Raw genomic sequence first — 25,477 nt, forward strand, 5'->3', positions numbered from 1 at the left:
GGACCCCCCCATAGGACCCCCCAGCCCCATAGCCCCCCCCTCAACACCTCGCCCCCCCCCAGACCTGGGGCTGTTCAGCACGAAGACGCTGGTGGAGGCGAGCGGGGAGCACGCGGTGGAGGTGCGCACCCAGGTGCAGCAACCGTCGGACCAGAACTGGGACCTGTCGGGCACCCGCCAGGTCTGGCCCTGCGAGAGCAGCCGCTCCCACACCACCATCGCCAAGTACGCCCAGTACCAGGCCTCCTCCTTCCAGGAGTCCCTGCAGGTCAGCGGGGACGCGGGGACGCGGGGGGGGACGGGGACACGGGGGGGACGCGGGGACGTGGCGGGGATGGGGGACGTGGGGGGGATGGGGGCTGCAGGGGGCTGCAGGGGGATGTGGGGTAGGGGGACATGGCGGGGCACAGGGGACATCAGGGGTGCAGGGGTCATGGGGGGGCGTAGGGGAACAGGGGACATGGGGAGGGACATGGGGGAGACACGGGGACGTGGGGGGATAGGGGACATGGGGGGGACAGGGGACATTGGGTAATGGAGGGGATGTGCGACAGGACTGAGAGGAGGCACAGGGGACATGGGATGGCACAAGGGGACAGGGGACATGGGGAGGGACATGGGGGGGACACAGGGACACGGGGGGACACAGGAACGTGGGGGGGATGGGGGACGTGGCGGGGATGGGGGCTGCAGGGCGATGTGGGGTAGGGGGACATGGTGGAGCACAGGGGACATCAGGGGCACAGGGGACATGGGGAGGGACATGGGGACATGGGGGGACACAGGGGGACATGGGGACGTGGGGGGGATAGGGGACATGGAGGGTATAGGGGACATTGGGTAATGGAGGGGATGTGGGACGGGACTGAGAGGGGGCACAGGGGGACATGGCGGGGACACGGGGGGGGTTAAGGGACATTGGGGGGGATAGGGGACATGGCAGGGATGGGGGCTGCAGGGTGATGCAGGGGGACATGGGGGGGCACAGGGGACATGGGGGACACGGGGGACACGGGGACACAGGGCTGTGTGGGTGACGGGACAATGGGGGCTTGGAGGGGGACACGGGGGACAGGGGGGCTGCGGGGCAGAACATGGGACAGGGGACATGGCAGGGGGGACAGGGGACATGGTGAGGGGGGACACGACAGGGGACGTGGTGGGGACAGGAGTCCACGAGTGTCACCGGGGGGGGTCTGAGGTGACGTACCCGGCAGGAGGACAAGGACAGCGAGGATGAGGAGGCTGAGGAGCCCGACAGCACCACAGAGACGCCCCCCAGGTAGGGCCACCCCTGGGTCCCCTCTTGGGGGGGTGTCCTGGTGTCCCCAGGGTGTCCCTGTGTCCTTGGGGGGGGTTCTGGTGTCCACAGGGTGTCCCTGTGTCACTGGGGGGTGTCCCAGTGTCCCCAGGGTGTCCTTGTGTCCTTGGGGGGGGTCCCAGTGCCCCCAGGGTGTCCCCATGTCCTTGGGAAGGGTCCTGGTGTCTCCAGGGTGTCCCTGTGTCACTGGGGGGGGGTCGCGGTGTCCCCAGCGTGTCCCTGTGGCCCTAGGGGGGTCCCTGTGTCCCCAGGGTGTCTCTGTGTCACTGGGAGGGTCCCCAGAGCCCCGGGGGGTTCCCTGGGGGGGTGCCCCCCCATCTCCATGCACTGGAGGGGGGGGGCATGGCCCTCCCGAACCCCGGACACCCCAGCTGGGGACGTGCCCGTGTCCCCTGTCCCCGCGTGACCCCGTGTCCCCCCCAGCAACCCCGACCAGAAATCCCACCAGATCATCAAGTTCGGGACCAACATCGACCTCTCGGACGCCAAGAGGTGAGGGGGCACCCGTGGGTGCTGTGCTGGGGGGTCACGGGCACCTGTGGGTGATGGGGGGGCACCCTGGGGGGGCTGTGCTGGGTGGGGGTCAGGGGCACCCACGGGTGGCGGGGGGGTTGTCCAGGGGTGTGTGCCCAGGGGGTGCCATGGGGGCAGCGGGTGACCCTGTCACCCTGGATGACACATCCCACGGGTGCCACACCCCATGGCTGCCACACCCCCCCAGATACCACACCCCATGGCTGCATCTCCTGGGTGGTCCCCGCCCTCCCCCGGCTGCCCCGCCCCACCCCCTTAAGCCCCGCCCCCTGATGCCCCGCCCACTCCTCGGGCAGGTGGAAGCCGCAGCTGCAGGAGCTGCTGAAGCTGCCGGCCTTCATGCGGGTCTCGTCCACGGGGAACATGCTGAGCCACGTGGGTCACACCATCCTGGGCATGAACACCGTCCAGCTGTACATGAAGGTGCCGGGGAGCCGCACACCCGGTGAGAGGGGACACGGGGACGCCGCGGGGGTGACATCGGGGTGGGGGGGGTGACGCCGAGGGTGACGCTGGGGACGCGCGACGTGGGTGCGGGGGCAGCACGCTGAGCGCCCACGTCGCGGTGTCACCGCCCTCCAGGCTTGCGTGGGGTGTCGTGCGGCCGGTGGGAGGGGACGCGGGGCGAGGGGGGTGACATCGGTGACGGTGACGGGAAGGTTGGGTGACGGTGACACTGTCCCCGCAGGCCACCAGGAGAACAACAACTTCTGCTCCGTCAACATCAACATCGGCCCCGGGGACTGCGAGTGGTTCGCGGTGCACGAGCACTACTGGGAGACCATCTCTGCCTTCTGCGACAAGTGAGGGCGGGGTGGGGGGGCGGGGTCTTGGGGAAAAGGGGGCGGGGTCTGGGAAAAGGGGGAGAGGCCTGGGAAAGGGGGAGGGGCTAGTGGGGGGCAGGAGGTGGGGGTGGCGGCGCTGGTGGGAGAGCAGCTCTGCCTTTTGCAGCTGGAGGGGGTGTGGCCAAAGAGAGGGGTGTGGTCACAGAGAGGGCATGGTGAGGGGACAGGGCATGGTGGGGTGAGGGGGCGTGGCTAAGAACAGGGGCGGAGTCAAGGGCAGGACTCACCAGCGTTGCTGGGCGAGCATCTCTGTCTTCTGCTGACAGAAGGGGGTGTGGCCAAGGGGAGGGGGCGTGGTCATTGGATGGGTGTGGTTGTTGAAGGGGCGTGGTCAAGAAAGGGGTGTGGATGGGTGGTCAGGGTGGAGCCAGGGGCTTGGGGGCGTGACCAGGTGTGGAGGGGCCATGTCCAACCACAGTGGGTGTGGCCAGCCCCTATGATCACAACAAACGGCAGCAAGGGGGCGGTCTCAGTTGGAGCAGGGGCGGGGCCAGGCAGTCAGGGTGGGGCCCTGGGGGTGGGGCCAGTTGCTGAAGGGGTGTGGCCATGCATTGTGGGCATGGCCAGCCCCCCAAACCAATGCAGGCAGAGGCAGCAGCATGGGGGCGGGCCCAGTGGCTGCAGGGGCGGGGCCAGGCAGTTGGGGTGGAGCCAGCAGGCGTGGTCAGCTGCTGGGGGCGTGGCTGAATGCTGGGGGCATGGCTAGGTGCTGGGGGTGTGGCCAAACGCAGTGGGCGTGCCCAGATCTAGCAAGGGCAATGGGGCCAGCGGTGTAAGGGGACCCCGGGATGGGGACGGGGAGGCGTGGCTGGGTGTGGCCGAGGTGGGGGTGGGCAGAGCATCTCCTGACCCCACCCCTCCCACGACAGGCACGGCGTGGACTACCTGACGGGCTCGTGGTGGCCCATCCTGGAGGACCTGTACCGCTCCAACATCCCCGTGTACCGCTTTGTCCAGCGGCCCGGCGACCTGGTGTGGATCAATGCCGGCACCGTGCACTGGGTGCAGGCCACTGGCTGGTGCAACAACATCGCCTGGAACGTCGGGCCCCTCACCGGTACGCGGGGACGGGGGGGACACGGGGTGGGACATGGCGGGGACATGGGAGGGACGCAGAGGAGGGAGATGGGACACGGAGGGGACGCGGGGGGATGTGGCAGGGACACAGAGGGGGGACGTGGCATGGATGAGGGGAGGGACATGGCATGGACACGGTAGGGACACAGGGACATGGTGGGGACACAAGGAGGGACACGCCAGGGACACAGCAGGGACACGGAGGGGGACGTGGCAGGGACAGGGTGGGGGGACATGGCAGATGGGGAACATGGCATGGATGTGGCAGGGACACGGAGGGGGACACAGCATGGACATGGCAGGGGGGACACGGCACAGAGCCAGGGCAGGGGGGGACATGGCACGGACACGAAAGGGGACACAGACGTGGGGACACGGGGAGGGGACATGATATGGACATCGCGGGGAGGGACACAGACATGGCAGGGGGGGACGCAGCATGGCCACGGCTGCACACATCACCAGTAGGACTCTGGGGATACCCGGGGAGGTGGGGGACACCCACCGTGCCCTGGGGACACCCGGCGAGGCCCCTGACGTCCCTGTTGTCCCCATGTCCCCCCCAACAGCCTACCAGTACCAGCTGGCCCTGGAGCGCTACGAGTGGAACGAGGTGAAAAACGTCAAGTCCATCGTCCCCATGATCCACGTGTCCTGGAACGTCGCCCGCACCGTCAAGATCAGCGACCCCGACCTCTACAAGATGATCAAGTGAGCGCCGGGGACACGCCGGGGACGGGGACACGCCGGGGATGGGGACAAACCGGGGATGGGGACGAGGACACACTGGGGACAGGGACATACGGGGGACAGGGACACGCTGGGAACGGGGATGGGGACAAAGCAGGGACGGTAGTGGGGACACACTGGGGACGGGGACATGCTGGGGATGGGGTCACAGCAGTGGGCAGGGGTGGGGGGTCATAGCAGGGATGGGGTCACAGCAGGGATGAGGTCGTATTGGGGACAAGGTCCTATCAGGGATGGGGTCACACTGGGGACAAGGTCACATTGAGAAGGGGGTCACATTGGGGACAGGGTCATGTCAGGGATGGAGTCCCACCAAGGACGGGGTGACATCAGGGACGAGGTCACATCAGGGACAGGGTCACACCAGGGCCAAGGTCACATCGGGGCCAAGGTCACATCGGGGACAGGGCGACGTCAGGATTGGGACACCGGGGACAGGGTCGGCACCACACTGGGGCTGATGCCACCTCAGGACTGTGGCGATGCCACTTCTGGCTGGGGGGTGGGGAACATGTGGCAGGAGACCCGGGTCCCTCAGCCACCCCGTGCCCATCCCGGGGTGGGGGGACACGCGGTGACGGTGGCTTACGGGCGCGGGGGGTCCCGGTGGGTCCCCGCCGGCGGTTGCAGGTACTGCCTGATGCAGTCCATCAAGCACTGCCAGGTACAGCGGGAGAGCCTGGTCCGTGCCGGCAAGAAGATCGCCTACCAGGGTCGGGTGAAGGACGAGCCGGCCTACTACTGCAACGAGTGCGATGTGAGTGATGGCAGGGGCTCAGCACAGCCTTGGTGTCGTCTTGGACGTGGTCTTGGACATGGTTTTGAGGTCTTATCGGCCATCGTCTTGGCGTAGCTTTGGCCATGGTCTTGGCGTGGTCTTGGTCATGGCCTTGGTGTGGCCCTGGCCATGATCTTGGCCATGGTCTTGGCATGGGCTTGGCCATGGCCTTGGTGTGTTCTTGGCATGGTCTTGGCATGGACCGGGCCATGATCTTGGCCATGGTCTTGGCATGGGCTTGGCCATGGCCTTGGTGTGTTCTTGGCATGGTCTTGGCATGGACCTGGCCATGGTCTTGGCCATGGCCTTGGCATAATCTTGGCCATGGTTTTGGCATGGACCTGGCCATGGTCTTGGCGTGGTCTTGACCATGGCTTTGGTGTGGTCTTGGCCGTGGTCACAGCATGACCTTGGCCATGGCCTCCCTGTGGTGCTGCCAGTGGGGGTTGGACAGGCGGCACAGTGTCCCACGACCACATCTGTGTCCCCTCCCGCTGTCATTTGCCCCTTAAAACATCTGTAGCCACACCTGGGGATGGGTGACGGCGGGCGGGGAGACAAGCCACGGTGGGTGGGGAACACCACCACCACGGAACAACCCAACCGAGACCACCGCTACAACTGAAACACGCCGCTGTTGGGCAGGAAACTCCTGGGCCGCCGGTGTCGGGGACGCTGTTGTCCCTGCGACGGGGACATTGTTGTCCCTGCGACAGAGACGTTGTCGTCCCCATGACGGGGACGTTGTCGTCAACCGTGACGGGGATGCCGTTGTCCTCACGGGCGCTGGTTCCGCAGGTGGAGGTCTTCAACATTCTCTTCGTGACGAGCGAGACGGGCGGGCGCAACACGTACCTGGTGCACTGCGAGGGCTGCGCCCGGCGCCGCAGCGGCGCCCTGCACGGCGTCGTCGTCCTTGAGCAGTACAAGACCGAGGAGCTGATGCAGATCTACGACGGCTTCACCCTGGTGAGGGGACACCCACGGGTGGGGACACCCCGCCCTGTGGGGACGTGTGACGGAGGGGTATCTTGACCTGGGGACACCCAGCGTGGGGACTGCCAACGCGGGGGTAGCCTGGTGTGGGGACACCCAGCGTGGGGACACCTTGACATGGGGACACCTTGACATGGAGATACCCACGGGGACACCTTGACATGGGGACACCCAACATAGGGGACACCCTCACGGGGACACCTGACCTGAGGACATGTGCCATGGAGACAGAGGAACAACCACATGGGGACACCTTGACATGGGGACACCTTGACATGGGGACACCCACAGGGACACCCAACATGGGGACACCTTGACATGGGGATGTGTGACATGGCGATTGACACAGGGACACCCAACATAGGGACACCTTGACATGGGGACACCCGACATGGGGACACCCTGACATGAGGACACCCAGCATGGGGACACCTGCCCTGGCGTCACCCGAACACGGGGACACCCCCACCCTGTGGCCACCCTCCCCCAAGTGTCACCCACCTCCCTGTCCCCACGGGTCCCCATGTCCCCTACCCCGCCCCGTGGGTCCCCAAGGTGTGTGTGTGGGGGGGTGTCCTGGGGGGGGTGGGGGTGGAGGTGACACCCTCGGACACCTGGGTGTGTCCCCCCTCTGACACCCCCCCCTCGTTACAGGTGGCGTCACCTGGCTCCAGATGAGCCCCGCCCGGCCCAGGGGGATCCTGGGCCCCACCGAGGGGACATGGGGACAGCGGGGGGGGGGGGTGACACATGGCAGGGGGGCACAGACCACCCCCCCCGTGCTCCACCCCCCCCCCGAACATTTTTATTTATTCATGGAGAAATCACCCCCAAAATCACCTCCCCCCCTCCGCACCCCCCCAAAAAACTGGCGCTGGGGGGGGTGACACCCCGGATGGACAGACAGATGCGACGGGGGGGGTTTTGGGTGGACCCCCCCCATTTTTATACAAAACCCCCGATTTATAGGAATTTCAGCAGCGCCCCCCAAATCACAGCCCCTCCCCCCATGGTGGGGGGATGGAGGGGTCTTCCTGCCCCCCCCCCCCAAAACTCGGGGGGGCTTTAAAACTGGGGGGGGTCCCCTCTGCCCCCCCTCAAAGTGAGGGGGGGTCCCTGCCTCCCCCAACATTTAGGGGGTTCTGGGGGGGGGGCACACTTTGGGGGGGGGTCGACCCTTTACCAAGATTCAACCAAAAACTTGCCCCCCCCCCGAAGAAAAAAAACAGCTGCCCCCCCAATACGGGTCCGGGGTGGGGGAGGGGCAGGAGGGGGGGCATTTTTTTGGGGGGTGGCCCCCCGCCCCTCCCCCCCTCCCGGGGGGGGGGGGGGCTCAGGTCTATAATGGGGGGGGGCTGCCCCCCCCCCAAAACCATGGTGCAAAGTGGGGGGGGGGGAAGCGCAGAGGGAGCCCCTCCCCGCCAGTGGGGGGAGGGGCGGTGGGGTGCCCCTCCCCCCCCAGCCTTTTTTGGGTTGCTTTTTTTTTTTTTTTTTTTGTAAATGATCTTTTTGGTTTTTGCCTCTTTTTTAATTTATACGCAGGGGGGTGGGGTGGGGGTCGCTTTATTTATTGGGGGGGGGGTCGGGGACCCCCCGGGGGGGGAGGGGTGTCACCGTGACCACAGGTGACACCCCTGTCACACGGTGACCCCTGACTTTTGGGAGGGGTGGGGTGCGTGTGTGTCCCCCCCCCCGGGGAGGGGGTACCCCCCTGCCCCCCCCCCACCATGGTGCTGGGCCCTGCGGCCCCCCCACCCCCCCCCCCGGTGCCCCCGTGTCCCCTCCCCCACCCCCCGGTCCCTCCCCCCTCTCCGAGACCCCGGGGTTTTATTGGGGGTGGGGTGGGGGGTCGGGGCTGCCCCCCCCCGCCCCCCCCCCCCCGCGGCCACAGAAGCTATTTTGTACCTGAGATTAAATTAACTGGCACAGCCCGGCCGGCTCCGTGTGGGGGGGGCACGAATTGGGGTGGTCACGGGGTGGGGGTGGGGGCAAGGGGGAGGGAGGCAGGAATTTGGGGGGGGGGCATGAAGGGGCCAGGAATCGGGGGGGCAGGAATTGGGGGGGGGGGGCAAGAGGGAGGGGGGTAGGAATTTGGGGGGATATGGGGGGGGGAGCAGGAATTGGGGGGAGCCACGGGGGGGGCAAGGGCGGGGAGGCAGGAATTTGGGGGGGGGTCACGAAGTTGGGGGGGCCCTGTCATAAAATGGGGGGGATACACATGGAGCTGTCACACGGGGGCGACGCGACCTCGGTGGCTTTAATGGCACCGCAAGGATCCCCCCCACCCCCCCCCAGACCCCCTGACCTGCGGGGGGGGGGCACATTTTGGGGGGGGGTCACTGATAGGCGTTGGGTGTCCATCCGGGTGTCCGTCAGGTGTTGGGGGGCTCCCTCACGGTGTTGGGGGTCCGAGGGGGGGTCTGTTGTGGCATGGGGGGGTTCCTCGCAGTCTTGGGGGGTCCATCACGGTGCTGGGGGGGTGGTTGGGGAGGGGGCCACCACGGTGTTGGGGATCCATCCCGGTGTTGGGGGGGTCCTCCGGTACTGGAGCTTCCAGCACGGTGTTGGGGGGTCCGTCTGGGGAGCTGTCACGGTGCTGGGGGTCCCTTGGGGGGTGTGGCAGGCACTGGGGGGGGTCCCTCGCAATGTTGGGGGTGCCCACAGGGGTCCATCAGGTGCTGGGGGGTCCCTCACAGCACTGGGGGGTGTCCGTCCGGGGGTCCGTCAGGTGTCGGGGGTCCATCAGGCACTGGAGCTTCCAGCACGGTGTTGGGGGTCCCTTGGGGGGTTCCAGCAGGCACTGGGGGGGGGTCCCTCACGGTGTCGGGGGTCCATCAGGTGTTGGGGGGACCCTCATGGCATTGGGGGGGTCCATCCGGGGGTCCGTCAGCTGCCGGGGGGTCCCTCACGGTGTTGGGGGTCCATCAGGCACCGGAGCTTCCAGCACGGTGTTGGGGGTCCATCCGGGGGTCCGTCAGGTGTTGGGGGGTCCCTCGGGCGTTGGGGGTGCATCCGGGGGTCCCTCGCGGTGTCGGGGGGGTTCCCCCGGGGGGTCCGGGTCTCTCAGGGGTAGGGGGGGCCGGCGGCGCCGTCCCGCTCCACCTCGATGGAGACGATGTGGTGGCCGGGGACCATGGCCAGGCCCAGCACCCGCGGCTCGCTGCCCGGGAACGAGTCTGGGGGGGGGGGTGCACCGCGTCAGGGCAACCCCCCCAGGAAGGGGACTTGGGGGTCCGGCCCCTCCTCCCCCAGCACGAGAGACGTCAGTCATTGCCCCCTGCCCAAGGGTGCCCCCGACCCAGGGACTGTGGTGTCCCGTGTCCCCCCCCCAGGGGAGCCAGACATCCCCCTGCCTCCCCCAGGGGACCCTGGGGTGACTCCCACCCCCGCCAGGGGACCCAGGCATCCGGCCTCCTCCTGCCTCCAGCCCCCCCAAACCCCTCCACCTGCCACTGCTTGCAGCCCCCCCAAGCCCTACAGGCCCCCTGCAGCCCCCCCCCAAACCCCCCTTCCTCCTCCTGCCTGCAGCCCCCCCAAACTCCCTCTGCCTTCTCCTGCCTGCAGCCCCCCCAAACCCACCCACCTCCTCCTGCCTACAGCCCCCCCAAGCTTCTTCTGCCTTCTACCTACAGCCCCCAACCCCCCCACTTCTTCCTACCTACAGCCCCCCCAAACCCTACAGCCCCCCAAAATCCCCTCACCTCCTGCCTGCAGCCCCCCCAAACCCTACAGCCCCCCCAAACCCCCTCACCTCCTCCTACCTCCAGCCCCCCCAAGCCCCCTCACCTCCTCCTGCCTACGGTCCCCCCCAACCCCTGCAGCCCCCCCCCCAAACTTCTGCCTTCTCCTGCCTGCAGCCCCCCAAACCCTCCAGCCCCCCCAAACCCCCTCACCTCCTCCTGCCTGCAGCCCCCCCAACCCCCCTCCCTCCTCCTCCGGCCCCCCCCGGCCCCCACCCGAGGCCTTGAGGAACTCCTGCGCGGAGCCGAGGATGACGTTGGCGTCGCGGTCGGTGCAGAGGAAGGCTCCCACCAGGGTCCGGCCGTCCGACATGCGGATGCGGAGGCTGCGGTTCAGCAACGCTTCCAGCCGCCGCCGGGCCCGGGGGTGCGCCCCCCCCTCCTCGCCGCTGCCGGGGTCCTGGGGGGGGCACCCGGCGGCGCCCCCCTCCGCGGAGGGAACGGGGGTGGCACCCTCCTCGCTTCCGATGTTGGGGTCCTGGGGGGGAGGGACGGGACGGGACGGACGCCCCTGGGTGCTCGGGAGAAGGAGTGGGGGTGGCCCCCCCCGCTGCCAGGGTGCTGGGGGGGCACCCGTGGAAGCTTTGCAGAGAGAACAGGAATGCCCCCCCCTTACTCCCCCAAGATGGCTCCTGCAGCCCCTATGCCCCCCCCGACCCACACAGCACCCCCTTACCCCCCCATAATAACCCTGGATCCCCCCCTCAGCCCCCCCCAACAGCCCCTGTGACCCCTCCCAGCCCCCCCATAACGCCTGAAGCCCCCCCATGTCTCCACCCCTAGCACTCAGGGCCCCCCCTTAACCCCCCCACGGCCCCCCCCAGCCTCTGCCATGGCACCCCACAGCCCCTATAGCCCCCACTTAGCCCCCCCATATGTCCCACAGCCCCCCCCACATCCCCCATAACCCCCCCAGCCCCCTACAGATCCTCCTTACCGCCCCTATACATCCCCGAGCCCCCCCATGGCCCTATAGCGCCCTCTTACCCCCATATCCCTCCGCGAGCCCCCCTGAGCCTCCATAGCCCCCCCCAGATATCCCGCAGCCCCCCCACATCCCCTCTGACGACACCCCCAGCCCCTATAGCCCCCCATATCCCTCATACCCCCCCCTTAGCCCCCCGTATCCCCCCCTTGGCCTCCACAGCCCCTATAGCCCCCCCATATCCCTCAGGCCCCCAGCCCCTATACCCCCCCTTACCCCCCCCCTCACCTCCAGGCCCCGCCCGCCGCCTCCCGCCTCCCCCGGCGCTTCCGCCATGGCGCCGCCGTTTACCCAGCAGCCCCCGCGCGGCGGCTCCGCCAATGGGGTGAGTGGAGGACTACACTTCCCAGCGCGCCCCGCAGCGGAAGTCCCGGCGGCGTTGCCGTGGCGACGGTGCCGAGGACTACCTTTCCCAGCGCGCCCCGCGGCGGAAGTTCCGGCGGCGTCGCCGTGGCGACGGGGCGGCGTTGCCATGGCGACGGGCGGCGCGGCGGCCCAGCCCCGCCGGCTGCTGCGGCGGGAGGTGGCGGCCCGGGACCGGCAGCGCTGGGTCAGCGCCCGCGGCCGCGGCCTGCGGCTGGGCCCCTTCCTCCGGGACCGGCAAGGTGCGGGGGGGGTTAGAGGGGGCTGGGGGGGGGCTAAGGGGGAGTTATGGGGGGCTAGAGGGGATTATGGGGGCTGCGGGGGGGCTAAAGGGGAGTTATGGGGGACTAGAGGGGGCTAAGGGGGCCGGGGGGGGCTAAAGAGGGGGCTAAGGGGGGCCGGGGGGGGCTAAGAGGGGATTATGGGGGCTAAGCGGGGCTACAGGGGGGTTTATGGGGGGCTGGGGGGGCTAAGGGGGGTTATGGGGAGCTAAAGGGGGGGCTAAGCGCGGTTGGGGGGGTTTATGGGCGACTGGGGGGGCTAAAGGGGGTGCTGGGGGGGCTAAAAGGGGGTTTATGGGGGACTGGGGGGGCTAAAGGGGGTGCTGGGGGGGCTAAAAGGGGGTTTATGGGGGACTGGGGGGGCTAAAGGGGGTGCTGGGGGGGCTAAAAGGGGGTTTATGGGGGGCTGAGGGGGCTAAGGGGGGGTTATGGGGGGCTGGGGGGGGCTAATGGGGCCGTGGGGGGGATTGAGGGGGCTATGAGGGTGCTATAGGGGCTATGGGGGGGCCATGGGGGGGGTGTCCCCAGAGGCAGCCCCCCCTTCCCCCCAGGTGACCCCCAGCTGCGCCCGCTCCTGGAGGCGGCAGGCAGCGACGTCAGCCACTGGTTCGACCCCCAGACCGGGGACGTAAGTCTGGGGGGGGGCGCGTCGTGTCCCCCCCCGCCAAAAGCAGCTGGGGGGGTCACCAGCATCCCCCCCCCCCCAAAACTGGGGGTCTCAAACACACATACACCCCCCTCCCAGCCGCTGACCCGCGTGGACCCCCAGTCCGGCCTGCTGTGCTGCTGCGTGCCCGGGGGGCCGGGAGGGGCCCCCCCCGAACCCCGCTCGGACTGGGCCCCCCCGGAGGCCCCCCCGTGGTGGGAGGACCCCCGGCTGGAAGTGGGGCGCCTGACGGCCGCCCCCCAACACCTGCGGCTCCTCAACACCCTGACAGGGCAGGAGCACATCATCGAGGTGAGGGGGGGGCACGGGGGGGACACCCCCTGATGTCACCGGGGGGGGGGACATGACCCCAGGGCTGGGGGAGGAGGGTCTTGGGGTGCCCGTGTCCCCTTTGGGGGGGGCCCGTTTTCCCTGTTGAGGTCACTCATCTTGTTCCTTTTTGGGGGGTCCCCTCATCCCTTCTGGGGTCCCTTGTCCCTGGGGGGGGGTCCCTTGTCCCCATGGGGGGGGTGCAGTCCCTGTGGGGGGTGTCCCGTGTCCCCTTTTGGGGTCCCTTGTCCCTGGGGGGTGTCCAGTCCCCATGGGGGGGGTCCCTTCTCACCTTTTGGGGTCCCCTCATCCCTTTTGAGGGTCCCTTGTCCCTGGGGGGGGGGGGGTCCTTTTTCCCTGGGGGGGGTCCCTTGCCCCCTTAGGGGGTCCCCTGAACCCTTTTGGGGGTCCCTTGTCCCATTGGGGGGGTGCTGTCACCCACATGGGGGGAGTCCCTCGTCCCTTTTTGGGGTGCCTCATCCCCGTGGGAGGGGTCCCATCTGTCCCCCCCCCCGCGGGGTGCTGAGGGTGCCGGTGGGCGCAGGCCTGCGGGGAGCAGGCGGGGGGGCTGGTGGAGCGGGCGCTGCCCTGGAACGCCCACGCGGGGGGCTACGCCTGGCGCTGCGGGGGGGCCCCCCCTGCACCCCGACCAGCCCCCCCCGGCCCCCGACCGCGACGGCTCCCCCCCCACCATCCTCCTCTACTTCACCGACGACTTCCTCGAGCAATAACCGTGGTAGGGAACCCCAAAACCCCATTACCACCCCCAAAACCCTGCGCACCCCCCGACCCCTCCCAAAACCCCTGCTGGCACCCCCAACCTCACCAGGCACCCCCAAAACATGAGTAGCCCCCCCCAATTCCCCCACCGGTCCCCCTGAACTGCCCACCAGCAGCCCAAAACCCCACCAGCACCCCTACCCCCCCGCTGGCCCCCCCAAACACTTACCGACCCCCCCAACCTGCCAGCACCCCCAAACCACTGCTAGGGCCCCCCCAAACCCACGCCGGCACCCCAAAACTCCCCTAACCCCCCCAAAACCACACTGGCCCCCCAAAACCCCACCAGCCTCCCCAAACACTTACCACCCCCTATTAACCAATCCCCCCAGCCCCCTCACCCTACCAGACACCCCAAACCATTAGTAGGGACCCCCCAAACGCACACTGGCACCCCAACCCCCCCCAGCTCCCCCCCACCCTATCAGCACCCCCAAAACACTGGTAGGGCCCCCCAACCCCCCGTGTATCCCAACCCCCCCAGCCCCCCCAAACCCACCACCCGTCTCCTCCCTTTGCAGCCCCAGGGTGAGGCTGTGCCCCCCCCCCCCAACAGGCGGATGGTGACACCGGCGGGGGGTCCCCAGGAGTGTCCCCCCCAAATTTTGGGGAGCAAACTGTAACTTTTTGAGCAAAATAAACCCGATTTTGCCAAAACCAGCCACAGTGGAGCCTGTGGGGGACGGGGGCGCAGGGTGGGGGGACATGGGGAGCCCCCCCCCCCAGCTGCGGCGGTGGCAGGTGGCTCTTGGGGGTCCTCTGGGGTGACAAGGGGGGTTGTCACCCTGTGTCACCCCCTTGTGGGGTGGCACAACCTCGACGTCCCCAAGCGTCACCCCAGGGGTACCACTGCGCGTCCCCCTCCCCACCCTGGGTGACGGTGACGCTGTACCCCCCCCATCGGGTGATACAGCCTCGGTGTCCCCAAGTGTCACCCCAGGGGTACCACCATGTGCCCTTCCTGGGTGATGGTGACACTGTACCCCCCTGATCGGGTGACACAGTCATGCTCGGCCTCGATGTCACCAAGTGTCTGTGTGTCCCCCTGGGGTGATGGTGACGCTGTACTCCCCACCATGGGGGGGGTGGGTGTGTGTGTTTTCCCACGGGACTGACAGCGGGTGACAGCAGGTGACGGCGGGTGACAACCGCCGGGCGTGTGGCGCCGGCTGTTTGTCCCCGTGGGTGGCTGCCAGCCCCTGGCACGGCCACGTGTCACGTGGGACGCATCCCCGATGCTGACCTTACGCCCCCCCGGAGGGCTCATGGCGTTACCCACGCCTGTCCGCGTCCGCCTGTCCGCGTCCGGCTGCTCCACGCCCGGCGCACCACGGTGGCTCCGGTGTCCCCGAAGAGGAGGGTCTGGTGGTTGTCACCATCACCTTCAGGGCACAAGCGGTGGCGGGTGTAAGTCAAGCCAAGCCGGCAGGTGACTCGGGGTGTGGGTGGGTGATTCGGGGTGGGGGTGACATCTGTCTCTACAGGTGGCCCCTGTCCGGCTCCGCCAGGATGCGCAGACTCCGGCAATACCGATCCACACCCCGAAACAGCCGCCCGGCACCAGGGTGGATCACCCCAACCTGGGGTGAACCGGCACACACCGCCGAGGCCGCCGGCTCACCAAACCACCGAGCACTCAGAGCAGGGGACACACACACACACCCCCCCCCCCCCCCCTCGGCCACCGGCTGTGCCAAAACCAGCCCGGTGACGCCGCGCGCGATGGTGTCACCCTCTCAGAGTCACCGCCGGACCCTCCGGGGGTTCCTTCACAGGGTCTCCGGAAACTGGGAGCGTACCGGTGCTGGAGGGAGGGTGGAAAACCCCCCTGGCCCTCCCGGCACCGGGTGAGACCGTGACCACCAGCGACGGCACGGTGTTGCCCTCGCGCCCGTGGGGTGTGAGGAGCATCAGAGCCGAGCGGCGGCGGGGATGGAGAGGAGCCGGTGGGAACCGCGGTGCCACCAGCCGGGCCCGGCGAGGAGCTCACCATCGTCGGCACGCCGGAGACGTTCACCGACCCACGCGGAACGGAGGGGAAACGGTGAAAAAGGAGAAAAACACCCCAAAATGAAAGCGAGGGGAGGGGGGGTGTTTGGTTCCACCGAAGCGCCTGCCGGGAGGGGTTGGAGGGTTTGGGGGTGTCAGGGGAGACAGCGGTGGCGGTTTTGGGGTGAAAAAAAGCAACAGGTTGGCCCCAAAAGACAAGCAGAACAGGTCTACCTGGCGCTTGCTGAGGCACGGGGTCGCCCTGGGGGATTTTGGGGCGATTTGGGGTGTCACCGGGTGGGGGTTTTTGGCACCGGTGTTGTGGTGCGAGGGTCTTCCCTGCCCCAAAATCGCCCGGTTTTACCTACTTTTTTTGCAAAAAGCAGGGAGGAGGGGGTTGAGGGGCTGGAGGGGGTCGAGGGTGAGAGGGCGCTGGCTGAGAACAGCCGCACCATCATGGAGACAACAATCGGTAGTGGCGTTTGGGGTCAAAAAACAGAAAAAAAACGCTAAAATGGGGCAAACCCCCCCCCCCAACCCCGAGTGTTTTCTGGTCGTGTTCCCCCCCCCCCCCCCCCGTTTTACACCGGTTTTGGGGGTGTCCCCAGCTGCTGGCAGGGCACGAGGAGGCCCCTGAGGGCTGGTGACACCGATCCCCGCCGGGGCGGTTCGGGGTTTGACCCCGGTCGGTTCATCCCCTGGCGTTTTGGGGCAAAAAAGGCCAAAAAAAAAAAGAGGCGGAAGGTTAAAAAGGCGGCAAAAAGCCACGTGCGGGGGCGGGCGGGGGGGGTCAGGGCGGGTGCCCGAGGCCAGCCGGGGCCCAGGGCCCAACCCGAGCAGTTTTAGGAGGTTTTGCTGGTTTTTAGGGTGATTTTGGAGCGTTTTGGGCAAGCTCACATCACAAAAAAGAAAATCCAACCCCCCCGCTGTAAATCTTGCCTATTTCTCCTTGGGTTTTTTGGGGGAGGGGGGGGGATATCAGCAAAGTGGGGTGCTGCCCGCCGGCGAAACAGGGGGTTTCTGGGGGAGGGTGGTTAAACCCCCGTCCCTGGGGCTGGAGAGAGTTTCAAGCTCCTTTTCTTTCCCTTTTTTAATATTTTTTTCTCTTTTTTGGTTTTTTTTTTTGTTGTTGTTCTTCCTCCCCTGCAGCCTTAAGAAAGTCCAAAAAAAAAAAAAACCACCCCCCCCAAAAACCCAACCCATAAAACCACTCCCTTCTGAAGTATTTAAAAGTAGAGAAAGGAGGGATAAAGAACAAAAAAAAAAAATAAACCCACCCTTTTTTTTTTTTGTGCGTGTGTGTGTGTTTTAAAATCCCCCCCCCCGGTTGGCTTTGCCTTAGCGAAAACGGGGGGAAAACGGGCAAAAAAAAAAAAAAGCGGCGTGACTAGTATGGAACTAGTTAACCTTTAACAATTTATGCTGATGTCACACTGAGCATGAGTACTGATTAATCCGCCTCCCCCCCCCCGCCAGAAATATTTTTATTGAAGGGGGGGGAAGTATAAGGAGAAAGAGAGAAAAAAAAAAAAAAGAAATAATTTACCGCAGCCATCTTTGTTTTATGCAGAAATCTTCCTCTTTCGGTTCCCCCCCGCGCCGGGAATACACAAATATTGTTCATCTCACGCACCGAGCCAGGATCTGCAGAGATTATATATAGAGAGAGATATAAAAAACAAGCAAACAAGCCAAAAAAAAAAAAAAAGCCAAACCCTAAAAAACCAAAAAACAAACCAAAAACCAAAAAGAAAAAAAAAAGCAGAATTATGATTATTCGCCCGCTCGGGCTGTAGCGGCAACGAGGGGGGGAAGCTTTTTTTTTTTTGCCTTTTTTTTTTTGTATTTTGTGTTTTATTTTGTTTTTTTCCCCCCCTGCCTGGATTTTCTTGAGACATTTTTGGTGATTTTTCTTTTTTTTTGGTTTTGTTTTTTGGTGGTGGTTGGTTTTTTTTTCTTTTTTTTTTTTTTTTTTTTTTTGGGTAAATCTTTCCTAACCTGCAGGAAGGTGTGTGTGGGAGTGGGGCGACTTCAAAATAAAAAAAAAAACCAAACCCACCCCCCCCTCAAAAAACCCAACCCCTCAGCCGGCCATTTTGGGCTTTTTTTTTTTTCCCTTAAAGGGGGGGGGGAATTTTTATCCCCCCCTTTTTTTAACCCCCCCCCCCCTTTTCTCCTCCCGGCTCCTTTTTTTTCCTTCTTTTTTTTTTTTTAATTTTTTTTTTCCCCTTTCTTCGGGGGGGGGTTGGCGGTGAGGCGGGTGGTGTGTCGGTGCCGGGGAGGGGGGGGTTGTTCGGATTTAAAAATAAATTTCGGGGCGGCCATTTTCGCTCCTCGCTCTCGCGGGGAACGCTGTCCCGGGCGGCCCCCGAGGAGTTGTTTTGGTTTTTGAGAGGATTTTAACCTTTAATTTTAATTTTTTGGGGGGGGGTGTTGTTTTTTTTTTTTAAGACCCCTTTTTTTTTTTAACCACCCTATATCCCCCCCCCCCCCTTCTTTTCTCCTCAGCGGCGGGGCTCAGGCCCCCGGGGGGGGGGGGTCGCCCCGTCCCGGCTGCTGTTTCCCGCCCCCCCCGCCCCCCCCCCCGGGGTGGTGGTGGGTTGGGGGAGGTGGGAGAGCGCGGAGGGTCCCCCCCCCCCAACCTCGTCCCCCCCCCCGCCCGCCGCCTCCCTCCGCCTCCCGCCCGCCTCACTCCCGTCTCCCTCCTGCCCCCCTCAGCCCCGCCATGGCTTCCCCTCTGAGGGAGGACGAGGAAGAGGAGGAGGAGATGGTGGTGTCTGAGGCGGAGGGGGACGAAGACGACGAGGAGGAAGAGGACGACGAGGAGGAGGAGGAAGACGCGGCCGCTCTCCTCGCCGTTACCGGAGGACACCGAGGACCCGCCGACATCTTCCCCCCGCCGCCGCCCGCCCCGCCGCCGCCGCCGCCGCCGCCGCCTCCCCCCCCCGTCCCCGCTCCCGCCGCCGCGGGGCCGCCTGAGGCGCCGACAGGTAAACAGCCCCCCCCGCCCCCCCCATCGCCACACACATCCCCCCCCCCCCCACCTCCGCCTCGCCTTCCCGCCGCGCGCTTCCCGCCACACGGCCCCCCGCGCGCTTCCCGCCACACCGCGACCCCCCCCAACCCCCCCCCCCGGCTCCGCGCGCTTCCCGCCACACGCCACCGAGTTCGGGGGGGGGGGGGGGAGTGCGTGTGTGTGGAATTTGGGGGGGGGGCACGCGCGCTGTTTGTAAACAACCGCCCTAACGGTGCGGGGGGGGGCGGTCTCCAGCCACCCCCCCTTCGGTGGTCTAAGTTGGGGGGGGGAACGCACGGCTGCGGCCTTCACGCACATCCCCCCCCCGCCACGCGTGTCGTCGTCGTCCGTCCCCCCCCCCCCCCCCCGCATCGGGCGTGGGTCCCACCCCCTGGGGAGGGGCGGGGCCGGGAATCCCCCCCCCCCCCCCCAGATCGCACCCCCCCCCCCCCCGGGCAGGGCCTGATGGGACCCCAGGGCGGTTGTTGCGCCCCGTGGTGTGGGGTGATGGGGGCTGTTCTCCGCCTGACAGGACCCTAAAGCGGTTGTAGGGCAAGGGGGGGGCTGTTGGACACCCCACAGGGTCCACGATGGTGGTCGCACCCCATGGTGTAGGTAGATGGGTGCTGTTGTGGACCACGTAGGACCCAGAGCGGTTGTTGGGCTGCGTGGGGTGACGGGGGTGTTGGGAGCCTGACAGGACCCCAGGGCCGTCGTTGCACCTCATGGTGTGTGGGGTGACGGGGGCTGTTGGGTGCCTGACAGGACCCCAGGGTGGTTGTTGCACCCTGTGATGTGGGGTGATGGCGGCTGTTGGGTGCCTGACAGGACCCCAGGGTGGTTGTTGCACCCTGTGATGTGGGGTGATGGCGGCTGTTGGGTGCCTGACAGGACCCCAGGGTGGTTGTTGCACCCTGTGATGTGGGGTGATGGCGGCTGTTGGGTGCCTGACAGGACCCCAGGGTGGTTGTTGCACCCTGTGATGTGGGGTGATGGCGGCTGTTGGGTGCCTGACAGGACCCCAGGGTGGTTGTTGCACCCCATGGTGTGGGGTGACTGGGGCTGCTGTGTGCCTGACAGGAGCCCAGGGCAGTTGTTTCACCCCATGGTGTAGGTTGACGGGTGCTGTTCCGTGCCTGACAGGACCCCGGAGCGGTTGTTTCACCCCGTGGTGTGAGGCAGTGGGGGCTGTTGGGTGCCTGACAGGATCCCAGGGCACTTGTAGGGCAAGGGAGGCTGGTGGACACCTCACAGGGCCCAGGGTGGTTGTTGCACCCCATGGAGTAGGTTGATGGGTGCTTTTATGCGCCTGACAGGATCCAGGATGGTGGTTGCACCCCATGGTGTGGGGTGACGGGGTGGCTGTGTGCCTGACAGGACCCCAGGGCAGTTGTTGCACCCCATGGTGTGGGGTGATGGGGGTTGTTGGGTGCCTGACAGGACCCCAGGGTGGTTGTTTCACCCCGTGGTGTGGGGCCATGGGGGCTGTTCTGTGCCTGGCAGGAACCCAGGCAGTTGTAGGGCAAGGGGGGCTGGTGGGCACCTCGCAGGGTCCAGGATGGTTGTTGCACCCCGTGGTGTAGGATGATGGGTGCCGTAATGTGCCTGGCGGGATCCAGGACGGTGGTTGCACCCTGTCGTGTGGGGTGATGGGGGCTGTTGCGTGCCTGGTATTACCCAGGGTCGTTGTTGCACTGTGGGGTGGTGGGTGCTGTTGGGAGCCTGACAGGATCCCAGGGTGGTTGTTTCACCCCATGGTGTGGGGTGACAGGTGCTGTTGGGTGCCTGACAGGATCCCAGGGCCGTTGTTGCACCCTGTGGTGTGGGGTGACGGGGGGCTGTCGTGTGCCTGACAGGATCCCAGGGTGGTTGTTACACCCTGTGGTGTGGGGTGATGGGTGCCATGCACCTGGTAGGACCCAGGGCGGTTGTTGCACAGTGTGCTGTATGGTGATGGGTGCTGTTGTGAGCCTGACAGGATCCAGGATGGTTGTTGCACCTCATGGTGTGGGGTGATGGGTGCTGTTGGGGGTCTGACAGGCAGTTGTAGGGTAATGGGTGCTGTAGGGCTCCTGGCAGGGCCCAGGGCGCCTGTTGCACCCCATGACGCGGGCCGTTTTGTGCCTGACAGGACCAAAGATTGTTGTTGCACCCCGTGGTACGTTGGGATGGGGGCAGTTGGGTGCCTGACAGGAGTTGGGGTGGCTGTTGCACCCCATGGTGTGTTGTGATGGGAGCTGTTGGGTGCCTGAGAGGAATCCAGGCAGTTGTGGGGCAAGGGGGGCTGTTGGGTGCCTGGCAGGACCCAGGTTGGTTGTTGCACCCCATGGTGAAGGGTCATGGGTGCTGTTGCACGCCTTGACAGCACCCAGGGTGGTTGTTGCACCCAGGCAGTTGTGGGGTGATGGGTGCTGTTGTGCACCTGACAGGATCCAGGATGGTTGTTGCGCTCCATGGTACGGGGTGATGGGTGCTGTTGGGTGCTCGGCAGGACCCAGGTTGGTTGTTGCACCCTGCGCTGAAGGATGATGGGTGTTGGGCGCCTGACAGGATCTAGGATGGCTGTTGCACCCCATGGCGGGGGGCGATGGGGGCTGTTGTGTGCCTGACAGGACCCGGAGCGGTTGTTGCACCCCTTGACGGGGGGGTTGGGTGCCGATGGTTTCGGGAGTCACGGATGTCACCATGCAAAACCCCCTCCAGGATGGACCCAAAGTCCCCAGGAGCCATTGACATCCCAGCGCTGGCTTATCCTGGGCCCAAAGGGACCCTTTTATTGTCTTTTATTGTGTTGTATTGTCTTTTATTGTGTTTTATTGTAGTTTGTTGTGTTTCTCAAGCTCCACTCCTCAGTGTTGGCAGCTCAGCTGTGCCTTCACCCAAAATTTTGGCACCACTGGTAGTTTTGGAGCAGGTTTTCACCCTCCAAACTTGCCCCGTTCGGGTGCGTGCCACTGCTTCAGCTGAGATTTCCTCCCTCAGGGCCATGTGCGGGTGTTAAAAAATGTGAGAAACGGGGCGGGGGGGGAAGGATTTAGTGCAAAAAACGCCCATTTTCCTCAGCTCGGGTACCCAGGCGGGTCCCCAACACCTGGATTTGCCAGCGTGGGGACGGTTTGGCGTTGCAGTCACCTTTTCTGGCGGTTTTGCCTGAGGCGGGGACCTAAAATTGACTGTTTCTGTGCAAAATGGGAAGTGTTTTTCCTTTCTGAATATGATTTTTTTGCTTTTTCTGGTTTGGCCTACAGCAGCAGGGGGGAAAAAGGCGTCTCGGAGCCCAAAGTGGCCAGTCGGATTGAAAAAGCAGCTTTGATTTTTTTAAAGCTCACTTTGAAAATGCTCAAGAATGGGTAAATTTGGATTTTAGAAGCTTTTCTTTTTCCGGAAAAGCTTAGAAATGAGTAAATTTGGATTTTAGACCACCTCCCTTTTTCCCCCAACAATGCTCAGAAATGGGTAAATGCGGATTTTAGAGCTCCCAAAAATGCTCAGAAATGGGCAAATTTGGATCTTAAAACTCCTTCTTTTTCCAGAAAAGCTTAGAAATGGGTAAATTTGGATTTCAGAACCCTCTCTTTGTCCCCAAAATGCTCAGAAAGAGGTAAATTTGGATTTGAGACCCCCTCTTCCTCCCCCCGAATGCTCAGAAAGGGGTAAATTCGGAATGTAGAACTCCCTCTATTCCGGAAAAGCTCATAAATGGGTAAATTTGGAGTTTAGAAGGCTTTCTTTTTCTGGAATAGGTTAGAAATGAATAAATTTGGATTTTAGCCCCCCCCCCCCCTTTTTTTTCCCCAACAGTGCTCAGAAATGGGTAAATGTGGATTTTGGAGCTCCCCAAAATCCTCAGAAAAAGGTAAATTTGGATTTTAGAGCCCCCCTTCCCCCCGTGCCCCAGAATGCTCAAAAATGGGGAGATTTGGATTTTAGAACTCTCCCAAATCCTCAGAAATGGGTAAATTTGGGATTTAGAACCTTCTCTTTGTCCCAAAATGCTCAGAAATAGGTAAATTTGGATTTGAGACTCCCCCCCTTCCCCCCCCCGCCCCCGAGAATGCTCAGAAAGTGGGAGATCTGGATTTTAGAACTCCCCATTTGCTCAGGAATTGGTAAATTTAGAATTTAGAACCCTTTCTTTGTTCCAAAATGCTCAGAAAAAGGTAAATTTGGATTTGAGACACCCCCCCTTCCCCCCCCAAATGCTCATAAATGGGGAGATTTGGATTTTAGATCTCTCCAAAATGCTCATGAATGGGTAAATTCAGATTTTAGAGTTCCCTCTTTTCCAGAAAAACTCAGAAATGGGTATATTTGGATTTTAGCCCCACTTCTTTTCCCCCCCAAACCCGCTTTGAAACGGGCAAATCTGACTTTCCAGCACAGCCTCCCCAAGCTGCTGCTGCTTCCCTGGCCATTTCCTTTGGCTTTTTCTTGGCTTTTTTGGCAATTCTTTAATTATTTTTTCCCTCCGCAGCCCCAGTCCTGCAAATGCTCCATGTGGGGCTGCACGGATGTCCCTGAATCAGCCCCTAAATTAACTTTTTTAAACTTTTTTTCTCCCCAGAACAACCCTGATACCTGGGTTTTTTTTAAACTTTTCTCTGTCCAGAGCAGCCCTAATACCCATTTTTTAAAGTTTTTCCTACCCATAGCACCAATAATAGCTATTTTTCTTAACTTTTTTCTCCCCAGAACAGCAGTATTGCACATTTTTAACGTTTCTCCCCGGAGCAGGAGCAGCGGGAGGCCAGCCTCCGTCTGTCTGTCCGTCTGTCCCCCTCCGGACAGCGAGCTGGGCACTCAGGGTTCCCCGGACTTGAGGTGAAAAAACACTTTTTCCCCACTTCCCCAGCAGAAAGCTGACCCCCTCCCCCTCCTCTGCAGCTGAAACTTGTTGGGTTTTTGTTGGGGTTTTTTATTATTTTTTCCTTTTTTTCCCTATTTTTGCCATTTCCAGCCCGTCCCGGCTGAGAACAATGGCGTCGACCAGGGACGCGGCGGCGGTTTGAGTGCCGGGAGGCGGGGGGGAGCACCCACACCGACAAATTTTCATTTAAAAAAAACCAAAAAAGCCAAAATCCAGGCAAAAAGTTGAGGGCTTTTTTTCCACTGTGTCACCAAGTTGTGGACCAAAGGCCCGGCCGGCTGCCCCACCACCGGGGCCAGCCAGAAAACGGGGTAAAACCCCCAAGAAGAGCCAAACTGGCGATTTTTTTCCACTGTGGGAAAAACTGGTGCCTCAGTGCCCCGTTTGCCTCATTTTTTCCCTTTTTTTCCCCCATTTTTGAGGACACCTCACCTCTTTCTTTGTTCAAACTCTTTCCTCCCCTTTTGCAGAATCACTCCCCTCTTGATTTTTCCTTTTTTTTTCTCTTTTTCCCATTTTTTTCACCTTTTTCCCCTTTCTGCACGCTCGCTGTTAATTTTCATTAATTTTCTCCTTTTTTTTTTTTTTTCCCATCTTTTTCTCGTGCCTGTTCGCCGCCGTGGCCGCCCGAGGTTGGGGGGGGGGGGGGTGCTTTGTGTCTGGCAGCTGCCTGCCGGCGCAGGCAGCGAGCGGGTGTGCGCCTTTCCCCCCCCTCCATCACCCCCCCCCCTCGGTCCGGGTGTCTACGTTTTTTTTTTTTTCTCGAGGTGCGGGGAGTGGGAACGTCACGTGTGTGGAAAATTCTCGTTGATGGTTTGCCAACGCGCCCCGGCTCCCCGCGCATGTCTGCTGGTCGTGGGGGGGGGGCGGGCAGGAATGGGATGGGGGGGGGAAGAAGAGGTGTTGAGGGGGGAAACACCCCCCAAAATGGCAGGATCAGGCCTGGTGGGGCTGAGCCCCGTCCCGGCGAGCGGCTGTGTCCTGCGGGGAGCACCCGAAGGTGACGGTGGGCGAGGAGGGGGGGGAACAACGTGGTGGTGGGGGAAATTGGTGGAGGGGGAAGAGGGAGGGCAGGATCCAGCCCGGCCCGGAAAAAAGCAGGAAAAGAAAAAGGGGGGGTGGGGGTGGTTTTTTTTGATTGCCTTTTTTTTTTTTTTTTTTTTTTTTTGTCCCCTGTTACCATTTTCCGGCGTCGCCCCCCCGCCCCCCCGGCCCTGCACGCCCAGAACGGGGGGGGCTGGCGTTATCCGGGTGGTCCCGGCAGCGTCGCCTGTCCCCGGACCCTGCCGGCAGCGGTCTGGCAGCAGGCTGGCCGGCGGTGCCAAGGGATTAGGCAGGAATGTGACCCCGGCGGCGCCGGGTGTTGCTTCCTCTCCCCACGCCAAACTTGGCACCCGCCGTCACCCTCCCGGACCCCCCCCCCTCGCCTTCCCTTCGCGGCTCGGGGACACCAGGGGTTCCCTCCCCGGCGGCAGCGGCGGCGGTGAGCTTCATCCCTGACCGCCGGCGGTCGGCTGGGACCTGTCAGCAAGCGCCGGTTGTGATTTATGGGGGCGGACGGGTGACGTCGGCGGGGGACACACACACACACGCCAGGCTGAGGACGTGCCAGCTCGTTGCAAGAGCCGCCGGGCAGATGTGACACCTCTCCCGGGCTTCACCCCGACCGGCTGCCAAAAACACCGGGGACAGCCAAGGCCATGACACGGATGTAGGTGTCACCGCCCCGGGGACGGTCCTCAGGGATTCTCGGTGGCCCCTGTCACGGGGACGCCGGTGGCCCTCGGCCAAGAGGTTGGGAAATCCTCTGCTGGCGGTTGGTCACCGTCACGGTGACACCGGCATCCCCCCCGGGTGAGCGGTTAGGAAATCCTCTGCCAGCGGTTGGGGACTGTCAGCCAGAGTGGAGCGGTTGTGCCGAGCCGTTGATCGCTTTTAGGGTCAAAGAGGGGGGAATCCACCGCTGCCGGCGGTTGGTCACGCTGACACGGGCATCCCCCGGGTGAGGGGTTGGGGAATCCTCTGCCAGTGGTTGGTCACTGTCACGGTGACACCGGTGTCCCCTGGGGTGAGCAGCTGGGAAATCCTCTACCGGTGGTTGGCTGGGGACGATCAGCCGGAGTGGAGCGATTCTGCCGAGCAGTTGATCCCTCGATGCTTTTTAGGGAAAAAAAGGAGG

General features: G+C 63.9%; 4 protein-coding genes and 1 long non-coding RNA gene across 9 annotated transcripts in view; 3 read left to right on the forward strand and 2 right to left on the reverse strand.

The window, feature by feature from the left end:
• Positions 1-7,075, forward strand: part of KDM6B (lysine demethylase 6B) — a 28,552-nt gene extending 21,477 nt beyond the window's left edge. The window contains 10 exon segments of the mRNA XM_069801307.1: positions 63-268; positions 1,218-1,282; positions 1,745-1,813; positions 2,152-2,300; positions 2,544-2,658; positions 3,570-3,757; positions 4,347-4,488; positions 5,158-5,284; positions 6,104-6,274; positions 6,956-7,075. Coding sequence (XP_069657408.1) covers positions 63-268; positions 1,218-1,282; positions 1,745-1,813; positions 2,152-2,300; positions 2,544-2,658; positions 3,570-3,757; positions 4,347-4,488; positions 5,158-5,284; positions 6,104-6,274; positions 6,956-6,979 — 1,256 coding nt within the window. The 3' untranslated portion in view covers positions 6,980-7,075.
• Positions 7,076-9,331: 2,256 nt separating this feature from the next.
• NAA38 (N-alpha-acetyltransferase 38, NatC auxiliary subunit) lies at positions 9,332-11,361 on the reverse strand. 2 transcript variants are annotated; one of them, XM_069799775.1, is made up of 3 exons: positions 11,255-11,361; positions 10,258-10,519; positions 9,332-9,477 (listed from the first exon to the last, which is right to left on the reverse strand). In XM_069799775.1, the coding sequence occupies exons 1-3, from the start codon at positions 11,300-11,302 to the stop codon at positions 9,365-9,367; spliced, it is 423 nt and encodes a 140-aa protein (XP_069655876.1). In that variant the 5' UTR covers positions 11,303-11,361; the 3' UTR covers positions 9,332-9,364. The 2 variants fall into 2 exon arrangements, with proteins under 2 accessions (XP_069655876.1, XP_069655877.1); XM_069799776.1 differs by having other exon boundaries at positions 11,282-11,306.
• A 55-nt stretch (positions 11,362-11,416) lies between these two features.
• CYB5D1 (cytochrome b5 domain containing 1) lies at positions 11,417-13,497 on the forward strand. Its single transcript, XM_069799774.1, is given in 6 exon segments — positions 11,417-11,631; positions 12,222-12,298; positions 12,416-12,628; positions 13,191-13,280; positions 13,282-13,324; positions 13,327-13,497. Coding segments are annotated over 6 exon segments (726 nt in total). The 5' UTR covers positions 11,417-11,498; the 3' UTR covers position 13,497.
• A 417-nt stretch (positions 13,498-13,914) lies between these two features.
• LOC138688491 (uncharacterized) lies at positions 13,915-18,395 on the reverse strand. Of its 2 annotated transcripts, none has more exons than XR_011327366.1 (3): positions 18,278-18,395; positions 16,962-17,059; positions 13,915-14,808 (listed from the first exon to the last, which is right to left on the reverse strand). It is a non-coding gene; the product is annotated as an uncharacterized lncRNA (long non-coding RNA). The 2 variants fall into 2 exon arrangements; XR_011327367.1 differs by lacking the exon at positions 18,278-18,395 and adding an exon at positions 17,414-17,949.
• Positions 17,408-25,477, forward strand: part of CHD3 (chromodomain helicase DNA binding protein 3) — a 45,452-nt gene continuing 37,382 nt past the window's right edge. Inside the window, exons 1-2 of one of the 3 annotated variants that reach the window (XM_069799765.1) lie at positions 17,408-17,423; positions 18,134-18,405. In XM_069799765.1, coding sequence (XP_069655866.1) covers positions 18,141-18,405 — 265 coding nt within the window. In that variant the 5' untranslated portion in view covers positions 17,408-17,423; positions 18,134-18,140. Of the gene's footprint in view, positions 17,424-18,064; positions 18,406-25,477 lie in introns of those variants that run through there. The other 2 variants (XM_069799767.1, XM_069799766.1) reach the window with 2 other exon arrangements.

Source organism: Haliaeetus albicilla, chromosome 13, assembly GCF_947461875.1.
Source record: "Haliaeetus albicilla chromosome 13, bHalAlb1.1, whole genome shotgun sequence".
Taxonomy (NCBI): Eukaryota; Metazoa; Chordata; class Aves; order Accipitriformes; family Accipitridae; genus Haliaeetus; species Haliaeetus albicilla.

Excerpts from the sequence above, each read along its gene's own strand:
- NAA38 (XM_069799775.1), bottom strand. The coding sequence starts at position 11,302 with ATGGCGGAAGCGCCGGGGGAGGCGGGAGGCGGCGGGCGGGGCCTGGAG. Across the intron at positions 10,520-11,254 it reads GCGGCGGGCGGGGCCTGGAG|GACCCCAACATCGGAAGCGA; the intron begins GTGAGGGGGGGG and ends CCTCCCCCCCAG. Across the intron at positions 9,478-10,257 it reads GGAGTTCCTCAAGGCCTCGG|ACTCGTTCCCGGGCAGCGAG; the intron begins GTGGGGGCCGGG and ends CCCCCCCCCCAG.